General features: G+C 57.6%; 8 protein-coding genes across 8 annotated transcripts; 5 read left to right on the top strand and 3 right to left on the bottom strand.

Annotated features, from left to right (window-relative positions):
• Positions 1 to 2,129: 2,129 nt before the first annotated feature.
• VTJ04DRAFT_9327 (uncharacterized protein) lies at positions 2,130 to 4,961 on the bottom strand (the record flags this gene model as incomplete). The annotated part of the gene is made up of 4 exons (XM_069367862.1): positions 2,130 to 3,150; positions 3,207 to 4,205; positions 4,259 to 4,505; positions 4,565 to 4,961. 4 exons carry the CDS (start codon positions 4,959 to 4,961, stop codon positions 2,130 to 2,132), a joined length of 2,664 nt encoding a protein of 887 aa, XP_069216148.1.
• Positions 4,962 to 5,872: 911 nt separating this feature from the next.
• Positions 5,873 to 7,748, top strand: VTJ04DRAFT_9326 (uncharacterized protein; the record flags this gene model as incomplete). The annotated part of the gene is made up of 2 exons (XM_069367861.1): positions 5,873 to 6,382; positions 6,453 to 7,748. The coding sequence occupies 2 exons, from the start codon at positions 5,873 to 5,875 to the stop codon at positions 7,746 to 7,748; spliced, it is 1,806 nt and encodes a 601-aa protein (XP_069216147.1).
• A 184-nt stretch (positions 7,749 to 7,932) lies between these two features.
• On the top strand, positions 7,933 to 8,755 carry VTJ04DRAFT_9325 (uncharacterized protein; the record flags this gene model as incomplete). The annotated part of the gene is made up of 2 exons (XM_069367860.1): positions 7,933 to 8,032; positions 8,460 to 8,755. The coding sequence occupies 2 exons, from the start codon at positions 7,933 to 7,935 to the stop codon at positions 8,753 to 8,755; spliced, it is 396 nt and encodes a 131-aa protein (XP_069216146.1).
• A 68-nt stretch (positions 8,756 to 8,823) lies between these two features.
• VTJ04DRAFT_9324 (uncharacterized protein) lies at positions 8,824 to 10,203 on the bottom strand (the record flags this gene model as incomplete). Its single annotated transcript, XM_069367859.1, has 2 exons — positions 8,824 to 10,019; positions 10,170 to 10,203. The coding sequence occupies 2 exons, from the start codon at positions 10,201 to 10,203 to the stop codon at positions 8,824 to 8,826; spliced, it is 1,230 nt and encodes a 409-aa protein (XP_069216145.1).
• An 878-nt stretch (positions 10,204 to 11,081) lies between these two features.
• Positions 11,082 to 13,974, top strand: VTJ04DRAFT_9323 (uncharacterized protein; the record flags this gene model as incomplete). The annotated part of the gene is made up of 4 exons (XM_069367858.1): positions 11,082 to 11,313; positions 11,366 to 12,556; positions 12,635 to 13,660; positions 13,736 to 13,974. 4 exons carry the CDS (start codon positions 11,082 to 11,084, stop codon positions 13,972 to 13,974), a joined length of 2,688 nt encoding a protein of 895 aa, XP_069216144.1.
• A 310-nt stretch (positions 13,975 to 14,284) lies between these two features.
• Positions 14,285 to 17,659, top strand: VTJ04DRAFT_9322 (uncharacterized protein; the record flags this gene model as incomplete). Its single annotated transcript, XM_069367857.1, has 5 exons — positions 14,285 to 14,296; positions 14,368 to 14,706; positions 14,776 to 14,898; positions 14,955 to 16,151; positions 16,208 to 17,659. 5 exons carry the CDS (start codon positions 14,285 to 14,287, stop codon positions 17,657 to 17,659), a joined length of 3,123 nt encoding a protein of 1,040 aa, XP_069216143.1.
• A 344-nt stretch (positions 17,660 to 18,003) lies between these two features.
• On the bottom strand, positions 18,004 to 19,486 carry VTJ04DRAFT_9321 (uncharacterized protein; the record flags this gene model as incomplete). The annotated part of the gene is made up of 2 exons (XM_069367856.1): positions 18,004 to 18,336; positions 18,395 to 19,486. 2 exons carry the CDS (start codon positions 19,484 to 19,486, stop codon positions 18,004 to 18,006), a joined length of 1,425 nt encoding a protein of 474 aa, XP_069216142.1.
• A 536-nt stretch (positions 19,487 to 20,022) lies between these two features.
• Positions 20,023 to 21,433, top strand: VTJ04DRAFT_9320 (uncharacterized protein; the record flags this gene model as incomplete). Its single annotated transcript, XM_069367855.1, has 3 exons — positions 20,023 to 20,057; positions 20,114 to 20,352; positions 20,421 to 21,433. 3 exons carry the CDS (start codon positions 20,023 to 20,025, stop codon positions 21,431 to 21,433), a joined length of 1,287 nt encoding a protein of 428 aa, XP_069216141.1.
• Positions 21,434 to 21,519: the final 86 nt, after the last annotated feature.

Below are 21,519 nucleotides of genomic sequence, written 5' to 3'. Positions count from 1 at the left end.
TTTTGTTTGTTTGTTGTTGTTGTTGTTGTTGTTGTTGTTGTTGTTGTTGTTGTTGTTGTTGTTGTTGTTGTTGTTGTTGTTGTTGTTGTTGTTGTTGTTGTTGTTGTTGTTGTTGTTGTTGTTGATGTGATTCATTTGGAAAACTTGGAGTGAGGTGGAGGAGTGTGCATTTGGTGATGGGCAAGGGGGAGTTTGGATGGATTTGTTTTTAAGGTACCTAACAACTGCGTAGATGGAAGATGAAGGGTGGAGTGAATAGGTAATAGAAAGGAGTTGAGACAACCCACGCAGTGAGTGATTGAGTGAATAAGGGGGCAGCGATACAGATGTAATTGACTGTTGGCACTTGGTTGAGAGATAGCTAGCTAGTAGTATTTTGCTCGTGTTGAATGGAGAAGGTCATGGAAGGTGTAGAGAAAGAGAGAATATGTGTCGGCCATCATGAGGAAGTGAGTATGACTCGTATTTATATATGTACTTGTGAAGCTGAGACTACAATGCTTGTTGCTCGTGTTCCAGCTTTTGCGCCTATATTATTGAGAACTCGTATTATTGGCTCATTCCGTCATCCTTGCTGTCCTCCTGTTTGAGAGTGGTTTGTCGAGTTAAAGATACCTGTTGTGATTCAGCGGTTCAACGACAAAGACAATAATGGATTATCTGATCCAAGTCATGGACGGTTATTGTCGAAAGATTGAACGTATTCAGGGTCATTTTTTGGTTCACCTTGACTAGGTATGAATAGGCGCTCACCAACTGGGAAGAATGATATATTGACGAAGGGATATATATGCCATTTAAAGTGGTCAGCGATAATTATGTCCACGTCGATTGGTTCAGAAGAGATTGTGAGGATACCGGGTTGCTGAATCTATTACTCATGAACAAAACTCGGATGAAGCTCCTTGGTGAAATTAAGTTACCCCCGTTACTCAGGTACATACGTATGAACAGTACCTTTGACACGGGAAGGCGACGGGATTCTTATTGACACATGTACATTGAACGTATATTAAAACCTTGAATATAGTAGTGGTATCATCAACAATCATAAGAATAAATAGAATAAACAAGTAATACCGGCCAATGCCAGGACAGCGAGCATTGTGCCGACATTAGATGGTATAGTGATGCAGGTTCTAAGCAAAAACAAAGAACTTCAAATTGTAGACAGCGTCCCATCCTTCTAGATGGACGTCATCTCCTAGGAGATAATGGACTGCCAGGATGTACGACGGTGAGTAGTTACGTGATGGTGAGCGAGGTCATGTAAGCACAGGTTCGGACTGTGCTTGGACGTCGAGGGGTCGAGGTGAGTCTGATCGGGCGTTTGTGAGTTTGTTTCTGGTAATGAACAACAGGTCCAGTCAGACAGATTCTGACCAAAGTCCTACTGGAGCCTCAAGACTGGCCCATGGGGCCAGGAAGCGGAAGCCCAAGGGCGATATTGAGCCGTGGATGGAGGAAGGGAGGATGGGTAATAGCAAAAATCCAAAAGCAACCTAGCTATGCAGATGGTGAGTACACAATGCATGAAGTCTTGCCTGTTGTCAGCAAAGAGTCATCGACATAGGAGGGGATTGCTACGTGGTTGCGGGGGAAACTCACCTCGGATGTATCTCACAGGGTTGCGAGAGGAGTCGAAGCCGACTCGTGCGTGGGGACTCCCAGGGGTTCGTGGGCAACGCCCACGTGGCCATGTTGTTGACACACCAGAACAGAACAGATTCTGGCGGCGAAGCAACATGCTAGGAAGGAGGCTCAGCAGCGCAGGAGTCAAACGTCTCCTGATCGGTCCTACGTATTCCCCCATGCAAGAACACCCCTTCTCTCGAAAGTCGAGGGTGGGTATCTCACACCTGGCTGGTGGCAATGGGCAAATCTCCCTTAGAAAAGGCCGAAATAGGACCAAAGGCCTGTACATCCCATCCATTAGTCATACAATCCTCACGCAAACTACCATAGCAATCCCATCAACATAAGAAAAGGCGACTGAAACTTACCGCAGAATCCAAATCCACCCAATCCACAGTCCGCCACTTATCCCACAGCCTCGGCACAATACCCGGTGCTGGCGTTGGTGCCGGTTGTGGACCCGAAGGCTGCTGCTGTTGTTGCTGCTGCTGCTGCTACTCTGCTGAACGCGACTGCGCCTCGACGCTGCCGTCGCGCGACGAGGAGGTAGTGTCGGCGGTCGGGACCTGGGTTGTCGTGCTCTGGATGGTAGCCTCCCAGTGAGCGCGGAGAGCGTCTTCCAGCAGCTGCTCGTTGATGGACGCCGAGTCGGGGTCGCGGGCGTCGACGGCCGGCTCTTCTGGTTGTGTTTCTTTGGGCGGTGCTGGTTGCGGTGGTTGCTGCTCCGCAGTAGGGGCGCCCGAAGGTTGAGGTTGGATGTTGTTGTTGGCAGAGGCAGTGCTGTTACAAGCGCCGATAACACCATTGCCGACATTGCTGTTGGCATTATCGCCAGCGGGGCCGTTGCTATTTGCCGGGGTAGGGGCAAGAGGAATCTGAGCTGCAGCCTCCTGGCGCAGTTCTTTCAAAATAACGACCCACAGGCGGGCAGGGGAATAGTTATTCGTGCCCTGGACGAGAGCCTTGGTGGCATCCTGAGCAAGGGCGTTCAGGTGGGCCATGGCCTCGTCGGAATGGCGGATGAGGCTATTTTGCTCGCCGCCGAACAGTTTCTGGCGCTCGCGGATATGGGGCGCAATGAAGACGGCGGCAGCGGCAACGTAGGTGATGTGATGAAGGTACAAAAGCGTATGGAAGTGGCTGTTATCAGACTCAGCCTGCTCGCGGGCGAGGCGGAGTGCCGTAGAAAGAACAGCGCGGCAAGCCTCGAGACAAGTATAGATGGCTGTATCGGCGGTCCTCCTAGTTTCGGGATCTGTGGGATAGGGGGCGGTCAAGAAGGGCCGGTAGGTGAGGATTTGAGCATGCCAATATGCCAGACGCAGCAGCGTGTGTTGCCGACGGTACCCAATCTGCAGCATGGATGGCTTGACCTTGGACATCAGGAAGGGCCAGCCTTCCCTCCATTCGTCAATGGCCTTCCCGAGCTGCACAGCACGGGCCAGACGGTCGTCCTCGGATTTGTCTTGGACCGTGTATACCTGGGTCAGGATTTTCTCGACGATCTTTATCAACCTACAAACCAGTCAGCGAAAATGTTGACGACACATCCAGGATCATATTCAACCGACTTTACGTGTTCCACCAGGGCCTCGAGGTAGCAGTCCCCCTTGTGGGGACGGAACGGCCCGGCGCGACCCATATCCTCGTCATTCACAGGGTCAGGGATGACCTGGTTGATGGTGTCGGAGGTGAAGTATGGCGGGCGGCCCGTCATCATGGACAGTTGCCTGTCAAGGATAAAGGCGGACCAGAAAGTGCGCTTCTCGCACTCAACCTTGGCGTACTCGGGAGATAGCACGATCTCGGGGCCCAGGCCGCGGTTCCTGCCGCGACGGCGGTGCAGACCTAGGGCGGTCAACATGCTGACGGCGTTTCCAAAGATGTAGCAGGCGTGGCTGACGCGGCAGGTGCTGAGAAGGTACATGGCCTGCAGGAGCCGGGCCTGGACGGACTCGAGGGTGTGTGGGCCCGGCTCACCGTCCGTCAAACGGATGGTCATGCGAAAGATTTGGTCGCCGTTGGCGATGGTCCATAACCACTTCCAGCTGAACTCTTCGCGGGTAGGGATGACGCTCTCGTGATAGAACATGGTGCCAAGAGCCATGGTCATGAGGGCGACTGTGGCCTTGGCGTGAGTGATGCCGGACTCGAGGGGTGCCTGAGCGCACCAGTTGCGGTAGACGGTATCAAGCCAGGCCTTTGCGGTGAGGCGGTGGATAAAGTGGTACGTCTCGGTCCAACCGCTCCAAAAGCGGTCCTGCAGCATGTACCACATCTCCAACTTGTTTGGGAAGACATTGTTGTTGGCAGCGCTAAAGGGTAGGTCGCCCGAGGTGAGGACAAGTTGGCTGCCACGGAAGTCGTACGGAGACATTTGGGCGCCCAAGGCCTGTGCGACCGCGATCTTGCGCCATGCTCGGTGAAGAAAGACGAGAGGCGGGACTTCCTCATTGCAGTAGCGGTTCGGGTATTGGAGCGGCTCGATCTCGGGGGCGGATTGATTGTTCGACTGGGGGTGTGGAGCGGTGGGTGTGCCATCGGAAGGGTGCGAGTAGATACGGAAGCGCCTGGTCAGAGTCAGTTGGGCAGCCAAGTGAGCTAATAGACAGGACAAACTGACAGCTTGAAGGTGCACTCCAGCCTCCCCTTGAAGCAGGCATCGCAAGGAAGCTTGCCGGCGCAGGGGATCTTGTGGACGCGGCAGTGATCGCAGGCAAACGGCTCGCGTTGACGCCTTCGACTCCGTTTCTTTTTGAGAGAATAGTTGCGTTCGGTGCCGTTAGCGCCTGGCGGAGGAGGCGGGGGCTGAGTAGGAGTTCCGCGCGTGTAGGGCCGGTTGTAAGTGCAGATGGCGCCCCTCTGGCTACCTGGCGCAAGGGGAGTCAGCAGAGTGTGAATTAGTATGTTTCCAGCAGCAAGCACGTACATGGGAAGCATGGCTTGAAGCCGGTGCATTGGGCACGGCGGGGGCGGCATTGGTCGCAAGCACGGGTAATGCGATGTCGTCTTTGGGAGGCCGAGGAGGCATTGGGGCCGCCAGGACCTAGGGAGGAGTGTTGCGCCGAAGTTGAGGGCGCCGTGACGAACTCGACATCGCTGTCGCTGGATGATGATTCCGAGTCGTCGGAGCCATCATTGGTGTCCATGGGGTCTCCGGGATTGGCGGGAGGTTCCGAGTACGGGTTCGGCTCCGGTTGCGAGACGGGCGGCTGCAACGACGGTGCGGGTGGTGGTACCGGAGCCGGAACCGGAGCCGGAGCCGGGGCGGCGGAGGTCGCAGCGACGGGGTCCGAGGAGGGTTGGGGTTTGATCAGCCACGACATTGGGAATGCATGGGAGACACTATGATTGATTGGTGGTTGTGGTGTGGCTGCATGTATGCAGGTGTTGTCGGTGTTACAAAGCCGGGGTCCCGGAGGTGGGTTGACGTGGACGCGTCTGGGGAGACGTGAAGGAGAGCAAAAAGATGCAGCAATTTCCCCAGTATTTTTTTCGCGACTGGTTCGCGACGACATTCAGGAACAAGAGAAGGAAGCATTATTGCCAAGACTGCTCCCGCCAAGTGCCAGTGACAGGGAAAGGTCCAGGCCCGGTCCCACGTCTCGGGAACTCAAAGATTGTGGAGAAGAGTGGATCCCGGTCCTGAGAGTGTGGAGATGTGGGGGTTGGCTGCTTTCCCGTTTTGGCCATTTTGATGTCTCCATCATCTCCCTCCCAGCTTCAACAAGCTGTTGTTACTCTGGCTCTATTTCATGTACATCTTTAAAAATAAGAGATCCTCCACTTCCAGCTGCAGAAACATGTGTCTGTCTCTGAATTGACCCCCAACTGCGCTGAACACGGCAGCTTGTTGCCGTTACTCATCGAGGCTGTTGGTCAAGCACGTGCTTTTCTCGCTTACAGCTCCCGCCAACGAGCGTCGTCCAACTGACGTCACAACACCCCACGGTTACTGAATGCGTCGGGAAGGAAAAAGGGTCTGGAAGACGGGCAACACGAGACTGCTGCAGCTTCGAAAGGGCAGGCAACTCGATCAATTGGATCACATGGATGCGGGGTCGGGACAATTCCTTCGTGTCTTAGGTCTATAACATGCGCCAAACACCAGCTCTCCTGACCTGAGCTCTATCTGATTCTCAACTAGTAGCTATATTACCTCCATCAATGTCATCTGAGTTCTCAATTGTACAGACTACTTGACATCTTCAAGCCAATATCCAAGGCAACTTACACCATGGTCTCAACCATCCGCCTGGGCACGGCCTCGCCCACCACCCAGCCAACAACAGCCGAAACCCTGGCCCAGCTCGAGCGCATTGCCCGTCGAGCTGCCGCCAAGAGAGTAGATATCCTCCTGCTTCCCGAAGCCTATCTTGGAGGCTATCCCCGTGGCGCTGATTTTGGCTGTGTTGTCGGCTCCCGCTCTCAAGAAGGTCGTGACGAGTACCTCCGCTACTTCCAGTCCGCCGTCGACCTGGGCGATACTGTTGGCGATGGAGCTGGTGCTGGCGAGGCTTGGATCAGCCGGAACCTTCCCCCGGATGCTGTATCCGGAACAGAGACGAAACCCAACCGCCCGCACCGAGGCGACGGTACCCGCGAAGAACTAGAGCGCATTGCCCGTGAAACAGGCGTCTTCATCGTCACCGGCCTCGTAGAAAGGGCGGGAGGTAGCCTCTACTGCGCCGTGGTCTATGTCTGCCCAAAACTCGGCATCATCGGAAAGCGCAGAAAGGTCATGCCGGTAAGCTATGGCATCCTGAGGTGATAGACAGGTCAAAGAAGTTAACACCCCTACTCACACTCCTCCTCAGACTGGCTCCGAGAGGCTCATCTGGGCCCAAGGCTCTCCTGCAACTCTCCGCGCCGTCAGCACCACCATCCGCGGTGTCCGCATCAACCTCACCGCCGCCATCTGCTGGGAGAACTACATGCCGCTGCTGCGCCAGGCCCTCTATACCCAAAACGTGAACCTCTACCTCACCCCGACTGCCGACTGCCGTGACACATGGTTGTCGCTGCTCCGCACCATTGCAATCGAAGGCCGCTGCTTCGTCGTCAGCTCCAACATGTGTCAGCGCGCTCCGGCGCCGCAACCTCAACAGCAGCAGCAGCAGCAGCAGCAGCAGCAGCAGCAGCATCAACAACTACGTCAACAGAGGCGAGCCGTACTGAGCGGTAGCGCCATCCACGACGGCCCCTCCAGTTCCGGATCCGAGAGTGACCGATCCCCGTTCTCCGCTCTTCGCCGGTCCACTGCTCCTCCGACCAACCGTCGGCGTACCTCATGCATAACAGAGGACGGCTTCGAAATCGCCCTCCCCGGCCCGCCGTTGCGCGCGCACTCGTCCTCCCACGTCCCAACATCACAACAACAACCACAACTGCCACACCAAGAACATCCCCACTTCCAATGGCCGCCACAACGCCGTCGTCCATCCGTTTTGGACGAAGACGGCAACGAAATCGCCCTCCCCTGCTCTCCGCGTCTTAGCCAGGAGCAGCAGCAGCCACAGCAACAACCGCAACCGCAACCACAGCCGCAATCGCAATCCCAACCGCAGCCCCAACACCCACCAACCCCGCCACAAGACCACCCCATCCCCGCCCATCCACCTCGTGGGCGCCGCTCCACAAGAAGGCGCCGTTCCGTCTTCGACGAGGACGGCAACGAGATCGTCCTCTGCGCAACCATCCCCGACAACGACGACGACGACGAAGAGATCTCCTCCTCCGGAGCTCAACAACAACAAGAACAACAACAACAATCATCCAGCCACACCACCGCCCCAACCCCGCCTCCCAAACCAGCCTCCCTCCACTCGACGACCAAAGGCCCCAAAGGCCCCATAACCTCCCGCGCAGGCAACGCCATCATCTCCCCCTTCGGCAGCATCCTCGCGAGCCCGGAGTCGTTTGACAACGCGTGCAACCGCGTCGATGACGGCGATCCGGAGGAAGCGATTGCCATCGCGGATGTGGATTTTGAGGATTGTGTGCGGGGCAGGTTGGATTTGGATGTGGCTGGGGGGTATTCGAGGAATGATAGCTTCCGGTTGGAGGTGAGGGGGTTGGATTTGGAGAGGCTTGGGGGGTTGGCTTACTATTGATCGGTCCCTCTCTCTTTGTCTTCTTTGGGGGATTGGGTTTGGTGGGTTGTGATTTGTGGATTGTGCTGGTGATATGTTGATGTGATGGTTGTGATGATTGCGGCTGGGTTGATTGAGGGTTGGGATAAACACTATTGGGAAATTGTCTGTCAAGGGGTCTGGGGCTGTTGAATAACCAAACGTGATGATATATATCTGTCATCGACTACTATGGATAAGCCGTGAGGGTTGCTCAACAGAGGACGGCAAGCGTGGTGTGAAGCGGATTCTACATACCTCCCGAGGTAGGCAAGGAGGGGAAGTTTGTCATCATCCGTTTCATCACGGTCAGTTACATGAGTGATGTCAGGTATGTAGTTCAGGAAGTCACTCAGCGAATGGAAGGAAACTTGATCATTCAAAATGAGCCCATATTGTTGTATTGTCTCCTGTGTTGAAGTCTGGGTATCAACGGAATCCCCTCTCCCAATCAAATCAAGGCGGTCACATAACCAGACTCCCCAGCCCATGAGAGACAGAGTGTGTGTATGTGTGTGTGAGTGAGAGAAAAAGGAACTGAAAACTCAACAAGTAAATAAACAAATACCTGGCCCAAGAACATCAACGTCAACCCGGTCACTGCCACACTGCTGCTCATAATCTCATAACATCACCAGGTATGGGTCTGAGTAATGTGTATGTCGATGCCTGCTTTGCGTACCTTAGGTTTAGGTAGCGTTCCTGGATCAACTCCGATTCTGATTTCATCCCGCGTGTTTGTCCAACTCCGTTCAACTCCGTTCAACTCCGTTCAACGCCTGTCCCAACCATCAACCATCAACCATAAACGAATCCAAGCCGTGTCAACAACGACAAAAGCAATGAAAATAAGAATCCCTCAAACCGTCCATCCATATCCCATACCCAGTCCAGCTCAGCCCAGAGCAGTACAACCAAACCAATCCCTCGTCTCCCAAAGGACCGCAAGCCCAAATCCAATCCCAAGCGCAAGGCAGCCCGACCCTTAAACTCCTCATAACCATATTGCGCCTCATCTTAATTGTTTCCCCATCTACCTGCAGAAATCAATTCTACTCTACTCCTCCTCCCTCCCCACCTCTTTCCCCTTCACCTCCTCCCTTGGACTCGCCAACGGACTCGGCGTCCCACCCGCCATCACCGCCGCGGGCCCACCAATACTCCCGTTCGCGCTATCCGTCCTCCCATGTCCGAGCAACCCGCTCCTCACGCTCGCGCCATCCCCGCCAACACCGCCAGCCAACGCCGCCTTCCCCGCGGCAGACGCGGGGCCGGGTCCGTACAAACTAGCCCTTTCCCCCGCCCCCACAGCCGCCGTCCCCAGGATGCCCGTCGCCGAGTAGATGCTTGCGCGCTCGGTGCTGATGCCGTTAGCAGAGCCCGCGCTGCGCAAGCCCGCGCCGCCGCCGGGCGTCCCGGGAGGCGGGGGCGCTTGGGAGCCTTCCATGGTGGCTGACAGGACGCTGAGAGGGAGGGACTCGCGGCTGCCGCCCCAGAGCGAGGACGGGGCGAGGGCGCGGACGGAGGCGTCGGTGTCGAGGGAATGGCGCCGGCGCCGGCGCTTGGAGGAGCTGGCGAGGGTGAGGATGGAGGCGTTGTCGGTGAGGAGGTTGTTGGCGGTAGCGGTGGCGTAGGTGGTGAGGTGTCCCGAGGGGGATTGGGAGCCGGTGAGGTGGGCGGGGATGGCGGAGGCCGGAGGGCCGGTGGGGAAGGGTTGGTTGAAGTGGATGGTTTGAGAGTTGGAGGCGTGGCTGTGATGATGGGCGTGGCCGCCGCCGAGGTTGGGGGCGGCGGTTTGGACGGTGGTAAGGGTGGTGGCGAGGGATCGGACCGAGGGAGCGGGGGAGGAGAAGGTGCTGTCGGCGCCGCGGCGGCCGTTGGTGGTGCGGCTGGTGCCGGCGAGCGAGGCATCGCCGTGGGATGTGATGATGGAGCGACCGGCGTCGTGGTCCGTCGAGACGGTGGGAGCGACAGAGCGTGCGCCGGTGGCAGGCGGCGGCAGGTCGTCGCTGTAGCGTCGGGTGGAATCGGCTCTGCTCAGAGAGCTCGGACCTGTTGAGACGGACGACCGGCTGTAGCGGGGTTGGTGGTCGACGTTAATAAAGCCGGATTGGGGGTAGGGGTTGTTGAGGGGCTTCTTGGTGGCGCTGCGCTTCGAGGTGGAATATCGGTTGTCAGAGCCGGCCTTGAGGTTCGCCAACTTCTTCATCAAGGCGGAGAAGGGGCGCCGGCGACCGGATCGGCCCGGTTGGTCTGTTTTGGTGTCAGCGGCATGGTCGCCGTGGGAGTGTGCTTGTTGATAGCGGCGCTGGGAAGCGCTAGATCTCCCAAACATGATGATGGGCGCAGCGAACGGTTTGGAGGAGAGAATGGGTTCTGCAGACGCGGAAGGGCGAGAAATACCACGAGATTGGGTTGCGGCTTCGGTCATTGCCATGTATCGCGATGGGCGATGAGTCAAAAGCAGCCGGAGTGCTAGCGGGTTTGGGTCGGTTGGCGCAGGCTGACTTTGCGGTAGATAGAGTTTCAGAGGTTGATGCGGGAACAAGGCGGCGTCGGGACTTTGCGCTTGGGCCGGACAGCTTCTGGTGGCTCGGCGGACTGTCACCCTCCGTCGGGACACAAACAAAGACCGCAGAGTGCGGCCGTTGTCAATGCACTAAGTATGTACTTAAGGATTGACAAGAGTTGATGGAGCGGTGAGGATGGGTAATTGCGGTCGGGATTTGGGGTTTGGCGCGGGGAAGAAGTCTCGTCGCAGCTAGGGAGGGAGGAGGGAGGGCTTGTGGAATGGAATGCAGGTTGGCGGTTGCTGCTGGTGGGTATCACGATGAATGAGGCCGCCGCGGCGAGTGGGTTGGCGAGTCCGCTCACCTGCTTCCAAGCCGCGACAAGGGACGGACCGGACGCTGGACCCGGGGATGGACCTAGGTAGTGCAGGGTGCCTGGGTTGTGGGGCACCTGCACTGACTGCGTATCCCGAGGTGGATCTTCCCGGGGCATTTCACGGGTTTTGCGGTGACATTGCATTTGGGGATCCACGCTGCAGACAGAACACACACGCCCAGACCCGCACCTCAATCCTCAACCCTCAACCCTCAACAGACAGGACATGCAACTGACGAGTGACCCCAGACGTGTTCCATCATGACATGAAGCCATCACTCAACAGTACGAGGATCTGACCCTCAATCGCTTTGCCTGACCCATTCATTGCTGCTCTTGTTGCTCAGCCTCGATGGCATCTCCAATCCTGGTCTATTAAAGAACAACACAGGTCTTTGCTCTCCTTCGAGATGAAGATCCCCAGCCAGCATGTCCATTCGACCGCTTCCCGGGGACGTTATCGCCCAGATTCGGTCCTCCATTGTCATCACCTCTCTGAATGCGGTGGTGTGTGGCCTTGTTGAGAATGCACTCGATGCTGGAGCCTCTTGGATCAACATATCAGTAAACTATGGCCGCGGAACCTGCTCTGTCGACGACGATGGCATTGGCATAGAACCCGCCGATTTCCAGGAGGGCGGTGGACTGGGAAATCTTCACTGTAAGCTGTACCATGTCCTTATCACTCGACATTATGTTAACATCCAATGTAGACACGTCCAAATACCCTCCTGCACCTGACTGCCATGGGAGACGGGGAGAGTTCCTCGCTTCTCTGGCCTCGCTATCGCTGCTCACCATCGCCTCACATCATCGGGAGTACCGCAGCCACAATACCCTAACCATCCACAACGGCCGCGTGGTTAATCGCCAACTCCCGGCTCCACCAGACCAGCGAATCCTGGCCTTTCCGAGCGGCACTCGGGTTGTCGTCCGGGACCTATTTGGCTCCATGCCGGTGCGCGTTAAGCAGAGGGCCATTGAGCTGGAACGGGGAGGGTCGCAGCGTGACTTTGAGCAGCTTATCCACCGTATTGTTGCCCTCCTCCTGCCTTGGCCGGGGGAGGTGTCCGTTTCTTTGCAGGATGCACATGCTCATCGATCGGTTCATCTCAGGACTTCGGGTGCGCTTGATTGGACCCGGGCGGACACAAATACTGTCCTGCTATCAAGGAGCACCGCCCTACTTTCCCAAGCCTCCATGGTTGATGATGGAGAGATGAAACACTGGGTTCCCGTCGGGGTGGCCGCGCCGGGCATCTCGATCAAGGGCTGCATGTCCCTCCAGCCCGTCGCCACGAAACGGGTGCAGTTCATTGCCCTCGGCGTCCAGCCGCTCTTCAACGACCTCTACGCCAACACTTTCTACGAAGACGTCAACACAGTATTCGAAAACTCGAGTTTTGGCGTCATCGAGGAAGCTACGCTGGATGATGAAGGCAGGCCAACCAAGACCCAAGGCTTCACCGGCAAGGAGTTGAAGCCAAAACGGGGCGTCGACCGATGGCCCATGTTTTTCCTCCGCATCACTCTGAGCAATGGCTCCGAGGGAACGGAGGTCGACCAGCTGCTCCAGCAAAGGAATGGCGTGGTATCGGCCATCACGGACCTTCTCCAAATGATGGCCTACGAGTTCCTCAAGAAGCACCATTTCCGGCCCAAGGCTGTTGTCGCGGTGGAGAGGATCAAGAGGGAGGCAAGGTCGTCGTCCACAAAGACTGATCAGAGCGTGGTATCTCGAACAAAACCGGAGTCTAAACGACTTCCGTCGAGGCAAAATCTTGGGGCACGGACATCGACTGAACCTTCAACCCGAACAGCCTCGCCATTCGACTCTTGGTCTAGGAGCAAGTCGAGTATTTCGGTCAACAAACCCTCCAAGGTCGTCGGCGTTCCTGGCCAACGTGAGTGCGTCACAGGTGTGGAGGCATCTCATCGGCCAGTCCTACAAGAGACGTCAGAGCCACTCTTTGACAGATCAGGTCGTCTCTTGCGGAAGCCGTTTGATGACGATGAGGACTCCGGAGCCAGCCCCGCCTCTGGCACAACCAGCGAGAGAGAAGTCGTAGTATGGGTCGATCCCAAGACCAAAATCAAGTCCCTGATCGACGCCCGTACCGGATTTGCTGTCAAAGAAAACCGCGACAATCCAACATCAGCAATCCAGAAACACCTCTCCCGCGAGTCAGGAAAACCTTCCCTTCACTCGAAGACCTCAAAACCACCTTCCCTCCCGTCCGGTGAATCCCCCTTCCCAATTCCCGAACCTCCAATCCCCCAAGTCGCCCAACCCTCAACCGACGCACAACTCCGCACAACCCTCGAAGGCCGAATCTCTAAACATGCCCTGCGCAACGCCCACGTCCTGGGCCAGGTTGACCGCAAGTTCATCCTCGCCAAGGTCCTCGCCTCGGCCCCGGCCAGCCCCACACATGCCGGCGGCGGCGTTGGTGAGACATATCAGACGCTTGTGCTCATCGACCAGCACGCCGCGGACGAGCGGTGTCGGGTCGAGGCTTTGTTGGAGTCGTATTTTGTCCCGGCAGCGGAGACGTCGGACGACGGGGGAAATGCCCGGCAGCAGCAGCAGCTGATGCTGGTGGCGGATACCCAGCCGTTGCACAAGCCGTTGCGGTTTGACTTGCCTAGGAAAGAGGGGGGGTTGTTGGCTAGGGAGCAGGGGTATTTCAGGCATTGGGGAGTTGTGTATGAGGTGTTTCACCGGGAGGAGCAGGTGGAGATGGCATTGAGATCATCGAAAGAGGTGACGGTCGAGGTGAGGGCGTTGCCGCCTAGCATATTGGAGAGATGTCGGCTGGAGCCGAGGTTGTTGGTGGAGATGTTGAGGAAGGAGGTTTGGAAACGACATGGCGAAGGGAGTGGGTTGGTAGGAAGGAGGATAGTCTCTGCTGCTGCTGCTGCTGCTGGGGAAGAGGGGGTTTGGGCGGCGAGGTTTCATGATTGTCCTGAGGGAATCTTGGACTTGATTCACTCCAGGGCTTGCAGGAGTAAGTCTTCCTTTTCCCTCTTCTGTGGTCAGGGAGGGGTCTTGGCTCCAAACACAGGATGCTAACATTGTCCAGGCGCTATCATGTTCAACGACCCGTTAACGTTGGAACAATGTGAAGAGCTTGTCCGACGCCTCGCGGAGTGTGCTTTTCCGTTTCAGTGTGCCCATGGGAGGCCGTCGATGGTGCCGTTGGTGCATCTTGGAGAGGAGAGGATGGGGGAGGGGATGCTGGGCTCGGAGGGAGAGTGGGAATGGGAAGGAAGGTTGCTGGGGGATCTCAAGAGATGGACCAAAGCCCGAAAGGGCGAATAACACTAGTAGCATACCTGTAGAACATGCACGCCATTGAATAAGGGAAACATGAACTGAATATCTCGCCGTCCTATTTCCGCCATCCGTCGCATGACAGGGTTAGGGTTATGTGTGGTGGACATACAGCTCTGAGCTCTCAGGTGGCGCTGACGACAACTGCGCCAAGCTCCATCAAGGTTCCCGCTCCAACCTCCAACCTCCAACCTCCAACCCGATCCCTCATCCATCCATCTATCTATCCTCCACCAACTCTCCAGCTCACCACATCTACACCCGCAAACATCGCCGCTCTCGCGACAAAGATGCCACCATGGCGTTGACGGTTCGTCCAATCCCTTCTCCATAATCAATCCCCAGCTCCGCAACTAACCTCACCCCTCCTCCCCCAAACAGTGGCGATCCTTCGACTTCTTCGACGCAACCCAGATCAAGATCCCCGAGTCCAACGACGCGCAGGCTCGCGGTCCCTCCTCCGAACCCTCCCTTCGTTCCCTCTTCGAAACCAACGAGGTCTCGGCCGTCTGCTCCGGCTCTGACAGCTTGTTCCTCGGCGGATATGACGGGATTGTGAGGATCGTCGGGCCGAGCTGGAAGGTGGTGAGGAGCTTCCCGGCGTACGAAGCCTCCTCGTCCGGGCCGGCGGCGGCGAGCAAGGGAGCGGACGGCGGGGATGCAGTCGCAATCACGCATATGAGGCAGGTGGAGGGGACGAGTTTGTTGGTTACCGTCGCGGTAGGTTAGCCTGGTGGAAGAGGGGGTGGGATGTGATGGGCGGTGGCTGACAGGTTTGTTGTTTTGCAGGAGGGAACTGGTGAGGTCCAACCTGTGCTCAAGGTCTGGGCGCTCGACAAGCCGGTCAAGAAGACGGGAATTCCGACGTGCTTGAGCACCGTGGTTATTAATAACGGGAAGAAGCCGTTCCCGGTAGGTTTCCTTGGGCGAGGTGGTCTCGAGGATCATGCGCTGACTGGCCTACCCAGATATCTGCCTTCGCAGCCACCGATGACCTCCGACAGGTCGCCGTCGGGTTCGCCAACGGCGCCGTCACCGTCATCCGCGGCGATCTCATCCACGACCTCGGTGCCAAGCAGCGCATCATATACGAGTCCGACGAGCCCATCACGGGCGTCGAGCTGCGCGTCGATGCGACTCTGACCACCTTATTTATTGCCACCACGTCGCGCATTCTCAAGATGGTCATCTCGGGCCACGGCCACGGCCAGCCGCCAAAGACGGTCGAGGATTCGGGCTGCGCTGTCGGGTGCATGGCGGTGGATCGCGCCACGGGAAACATCGTCGTGGCGCGCGAGGATGCCGTCTATTCTTACAACTTGGAAGGCCGGGGCCCGCCGACTGCGTATGAGGGGCCCAAGAAGATGGTCGCCGTCTACCAGGACTACATCGCCCTGGTGTCGCCCCCCATGGCGTCAGGCGAGGCGGACGCGATGCGCCGCCGGTTCTGGGGAGCGGCTGCCGATAGCATCTACACTTTCACCTTGATTCACCCGGAGCTGCGCATCATCGCGCACAGCGAGACCGTGCTGTCGGACGTCAAGCTCATTTTCCCGCTCTGGGGCGATCTGTTCATGCTGACGCAGCAAGGCAAGGTGTTTCGCTACCGCGAGAAGTCGCTGCAGCAGCGCCTCGACATGATGTACCAGCGCAACCTGTACACCTTGGCCGTGGACTTGGCGCAAAAGTGCGGTATGGACGCGCAGCAGCAGAACGTCATCTACCGCCGGTACGGCGACTATCTGTACCAGAAGGGAGACTATGACGGGGCCATGGCGCAGTACATCCGCGCGATTGATAGCACCGAGCCGTCGCAGGTGATCCGCAAGTTCCTCGATACCCAGAGGATACACAACCTCATCGAGTACCTCGAGGAGCTGCACGACCACCACAAGGCTACGTCGGACCATACCACGCTGCTGCTCAACTGCTACGCCAAGCTCAAAGACGTCGACAAGCTTGAGAAGTTTATCAAGTCTCCGGGGGATCTCAAGTTCGATCTGGACACGGCCATCGCCATGTGCCGCCAGGGCGGCTACTACGATCAGGCCGCCTATCTCGCCAAGAAGCATGGGGAGCATGATTTGGTGGTGGATATTTTGATTGAGGACTCCAAGGCGTATAAGGAGGCCCTGGATTACATCTGGAGGCTGGACCCGGATGCGGTAAGGATCCCAAATCGAGGAGTAACTCTTGAAATGTTCGTGCTGACGGCTATCAGGCCTATTCTTGTCTCATGAAATACGCCCGCGTGCTCATCGAGCACTGCGGTAGGGATGCCACGCAACTATTCATTGACTATTACACGGGGCGGTTCACACCCAGGACTGATCCACCAGAACAAACTACTGCTCAGCCTGCCGCGACGAACGGAGGCTTCGTCGTGGGCGCGGCGACGGCGGTACAGAGTCTGGGCAGTCTTTTACCGCTGCCTTACATGAACTCGACAGCCGCTGCGCAACCAACAGCCACACCAAGCGCTCCCAAGGCCGCGGCACCAGAAACGCCCAAGTACACGCCCCCGCGCCCACGCACCGCTTTCTCGTCTTTCATAGACCACCCGGACGAATTCATCGTCTTCCTCGAGGCATGCCTCCAACACGATGGTTTGTCAGAAGCCGACCGCAGCGACATCTCCACCACGCTCTTCGAAATGTACTTGCACAAAGCAAACTCGCGCCCGGGAGACGACCAGCACCGCGAGGAGTGGGAGGAGCGCGCGAAGAAGCTTATCGACGCTAAATCCACCACCACTACCCCTTCTGCTACTACATCCCAAACCCCACCTCCCCCCAAAATCGAAAACTCCAACGTCCTCCTCCTCTCGCACCTCTCCTCCTTCCGCGCTGGCACCACCCTCGTCCAGGAACAGTCCGGCCTGCTCTTTGACATCTTCCGCTCCTACACCTCGGCGCGCGACACCCGCGGCGCCCTCCGCGCCCTGCGCAAGTACGGCGACCAGGAACCCCAACTCTACCCCGCCGCGCTGGCGTATCTGGTGTCCGACCAACGAGTCCTCGACGAAGCCGGCCCCGAAGAACTCACCGCCATCCTCGACGCGATCGATTCCAAAGGCCTCATGGCACCATTACAGGTGGTACAAACCCTCGCCTCCACCCCCGTCGCGACCATGGGCCTGCTCAAACCGTACCTCGAGCGCCGGGTGAAGAGGGAACGGCAGGAGATTGCCGAGCAGAGGCGGCTGGCGGGGCAGTTCCGCGCCGAGACGGAGATCAAGAGGAAAGAGCTGCAGGACTTGGCGACCAAGCCGCAGGTGTTCCAGGCCACGCGGTGCGCGCAGTGCATGGGCGCGCTGGAGCTGCCCGTGGTGCATTTTTTGTGCAGGCATAGTTTTCATCGGAGGTGTTTGCGCGGCGGGGTAGCAGAGGTCTCGTCGTTTGGGGGTGCAGGGGATAGGATCGATGCGGATGGATTTGTGGTGGGGAGTGTTGGGACTGCTGTTCCTCCTCCTAGCGCAGGAGGCTCAGCAGCGGAGGAGTGCCCCGTCTGTGCCAGGGAGAACGCCACGATCCGGGCGCTTAGGAGGAGCCAGGAGGAGAACGCCGAGAGGCATGAATTGTTTAAGATGAACCTAGAGCAGAGCGGGGATCGGTTCGGCACGGTGGCGGAATGGTTTGGGAGGGGGGTGATGAGTGTGCCGAGTGGGGAATAACGAAGGAGGAGGAGGTAATAGCCGCTCTGTTTTGTTATGCCTACTTACCTTGGTACCTAGGTATACATAGGTCTGTGGCATTGGTGGCGGTGAAGGAGGTCAAGATGCTCGAAGTGAGATGGGGGAATGGGTATACTACCTGACCTACAGGTACTTCGGTGGTTGGGATGTTAGGTCCCAGGTTGGTAGGGCTGCTTAATAACGAGTCGATGGTGAATGGGGTGACGGTTTTATCATTGAGATGCAAATGCCCCGGTCTATTATCTGCTCGTCTATTATTCTATGAGATCCACATCTATCTCTACCAGCGTTCCATGCAAGGAAGGGTATCATCAATAGATTAATCAGTCACCGTTCTTGGTTTGACTTAGGAACCTGCCCAGTGGTGTCTCCGCGATGGTTTGCTCGATCATCTCGGCGACCGACCCACCTTTTCCGTCGGGTGATGGCCGGATGCCGAACATATCATTCAGGAAGTTACCTATACTGGGACTGACCGGTGTAGGACTCGCTTCTTGGAGAAGACGCTGCCAGTCGGTGATGTGGTGCAGGCGCCGATTGACCAGGGCGGTGGACAGCGCCTCGTCGCTCTCCTCCTCTCCCGCTTGGGTGTCCGCCACACCATTGATGGTGGCAGATTGGATCTCGCCATGGCGAGCGACGAGGTGTGCTCGGAACTTGGACATGTCAGTCATTGAAGGTCTGGGTCGAACAGACAAGACAAAGAAAACTCACCCCCTGAGGTAACTTGTGCCCTACCAACGTCCGCTCTCGGGGATCCTCCTCGGTCGGGTACGTCGAGAAAGTAAACAACGGCGTTTGCCCGAATATCCACTCCGCGTTAGCCAGCTCGCGCACGCCCGCAACGATGTTGTCGTTGGCAAGGGCTTCCTCTTCCGTCACGACCACCACCTCTTCGGCTTGAGAATCCCCGCTGCCGCTGCCGCCGCCGCCGTACATGGCGCGAAATTCGGCCAGCACGGCCTGCGCGAACTCCTCCCCGTCGACGCCGACGTTGCGGATCGGACTCCGCACGCTCTCGACCCCGCGCGCTTTGAGGAAGCCCTCGGCGGGCGACCGCAAAAGCCGTCCGATGCGGGCTAGGTGGGGGGAGGAGAGCAGACAGGTGCCGTGGTGCAGGGCGCGGGTGCGGGTGAGTTTGTAGGCGGAGCCTGAGATTTTGAATGTCCTTTTTTCCGATGATTCGTGAGTATCCGCGTCGTCGTCGATGACGATGTCATGTCGCCCGTTCACATGTGCTGTTGGCACGCCGAGCCGCTCTCGGAGCGCCTTGGCCACCATGTCGGCGTGGCGGTCCCGCGTGAAGATGGCCGGCGGGCAGATGACAGACCAGTTGGCGTTGCCTAGGTCGTGGAACACGGCGCCGCCTCCGGAGCGGCGGCGGACAAGGGAGATTGGTGACACTGAGGGTGGAACATTGGGGGAAGAAGAGGGAAGACCGTCGGCTAGGGCGAGCAGGTTGACTTCCAGCCAGGGGTTTTGGTTGCGGCCGATGACGATGCACGGGCGGTTGGTGTAGAGGAAGAGGATGGTGGAGTCGGGAGGGGAGCGCTGGAGGAGGTGGTGCTCGATGGAGAGGTTGATGTAGGGGTCGGTGGAGGCGGAGTGGTAGATTTGGAGGGGGCGTGAGAGGTGCTGTTGGGTGAAGAAACGTTTGGGTGTGGATGGTGTGGATGTTCTGGATATCCTGGGAGTTGTTGGCCTGGTGTTGGAGCAGGTTCGGTGTAGTGTGAGACGACATGAAGATGCGAATGAAGATGAGATGAGCGGCCGTGACATGGCCTTCATCGAGGAGGGGAGGGCCATGAGGCCGAGGGGAAAAGAGAAAAGAAATGCTATGTACAGTAATCAGAGTATTACGGTTGCATTATTGGGAACCCGTCGACATGATTGTGGTCTGTTTCGTGTCTATGCTTACGGAGTACACTGTGAAGAGTTTCCGGAGTTGAGGATGAGTGAAGCCGACACAGCTGAGAGTAAGGCGGCCAATTGAATGCGGGTTGATGCCCCACTTCCTCGCTGACAGTCTTGGCACCGTGTTGGGCACCAACCCTGAGATGGCGGGGTCAGGGTTAGGTGGGGGATTCGCCGGGTAATTGCTTTTCCATGAACAATCCTATGGTTGGCCCCTCGGCGCAGCATCACACCACCTGGGCTCCTTCCCGCTGAGTCAGGGCCAGCAAACGGAATAATCTGGGTCCGCTCAATTGAGGAAAGAACCAACTTCCAACTTCCAAGGCTGAGACAAAAGGAAAGAAACCATCATCCCTTTCTGATCTTTTTTTTTCTTTTCTTATCGTCCAAGTTCTGTCTATCCTTTCTTCCTCAGTCAACCCCTCACCATGTCGACCTTTGGCGAGTACTTCCGCGTCACCACGTATGTTTCAGCACCCCAATTCCTCGCAGAAACCAAGGAAAAACTGACAATCCCAGCTATGGCGAGTCGCACTGCCGCTCCGTCGGCTGCATCGTCGACGGGTGCCCGCCCGGCATGGAGCTCACCGAGGACGACATCCAGCCCCAGATGACCCGCCGCAGGCCCGGCCAGAGCGCCATCACCACCCCTCGCAACGAGAAGGATCGCGTCATGATCCAGAGCGGTACCGAATTCGGCGTCACCCTCGGCACCCCCATCGGCATGCTGGTGCTGAACGAGGACCAGAGGCCAAAGGGTGCGTCAGATATATCAATATCTCGACATGACCAAGACAGCCAAATGCTGACTCGATTTCGTCTCCAGACTATGGCAACAAGACCATGGACGTCTACCCCCGCCCCAGCCATGCCGACTGGACCTACCTCGAGAAATACGGTGTCAAGGCCAGCAGCGGTGGCGGCAGGAGTAGCGCCCGCGAGACCATTGGCCGTGTTGCCGCCGGCGCCATCGCCGAAAAATACCTCCGTCTTGCCTACGGCATCGAGATCGTCGCCTTCACCAGCTCCGTCGGCAACGTCCACCTCTTCCCTCCCACCCCCGAACACCCCAGCCCGTGCACAAATCCCGCCTTCCAGTCCTTGATCCAGACCATCGACCGCAAGACCGTCGACAGCTTCCTCCCCACGCGGTGCCCGGACGAGACCATCTCGCGCAAGCTTGAAGAATACATTGCCGGCTTCCGCGACCGCAACGACAGCATTGGTGGCACCGTGACCTGCGTCATCCGGAATGCCCCGAGCGGCTTGGGTGAGCCTTGCTTCGACAAGCTCGAGGCTAAGCTGGCCCACGCCATGCTCAGTATTCCTGCGACCAAGGGCTTCGAGATCGGCTCCGGCTTCGGTGGTTCCGAGCTGCCCGGCTCCGTCCACAACGACCCTTTCATCTCGGCCGCCGGCCTTGAGGTGCCCCCGGCCGTTGCCGAGAGCGGCGCCGCACGTGCCGGTTTCCCACGGCCCAAGCTGACGACCAAGACCAATTACTCGGGTGGTATCCAGGGTGGTATTTCCAATGGCGCCCCCATCTACTTCCGCGTTGCCTTCAAGCCTGCTGCCACTATCGGCCAGGAGCAAGTGACTGCCACTTATGATGGGTCTGCCGAGGGCGTCCTGGCCGCCAAAGGGCGTCACGATCCTTGCGTCGTCCCGCGTGCCGTGCCCATTGTGGAGTCGATGGCTGCCTTGGTGTTGATGGATGCCGTGCTCGCCCAGCAGGCCAGGCACACAGCCAAAAGCCTGCTGCCGCCCCTGAAGCAGACCATCAACTCGGGGAGGCCAGCGGGCAATGGTGTTACCGAGAGTGAAGTGTCGAGTCAGTAGAGTACAAAAATAGATTGGATACCCGGTTTTGTTTTGTCATACTGTGGTTTCTCGGTCAAGTGAATACATGAATGAGGTGTTTGTGT

Source organism: Mycothermus thermophilus (assembly GCF_041956435.1).
Source record: "Mycothermus thermophilus strain CBS 625.91 unplaced genomic scaffold VTJ04scaffold_6, whole genome shotgun sequence".
Taxonomy (NCBI): Eukaryota; Fungi; Ascomycota; class Sordariomycetes; order Sordariales; family Chaetomiaceae; genus Mycothermus; species Mycothermus thermophilus.
Note: the sequence above shows the minus strand (reverse complement) of the source record. Positions and strands in the feature narration are given on the sequence as shown.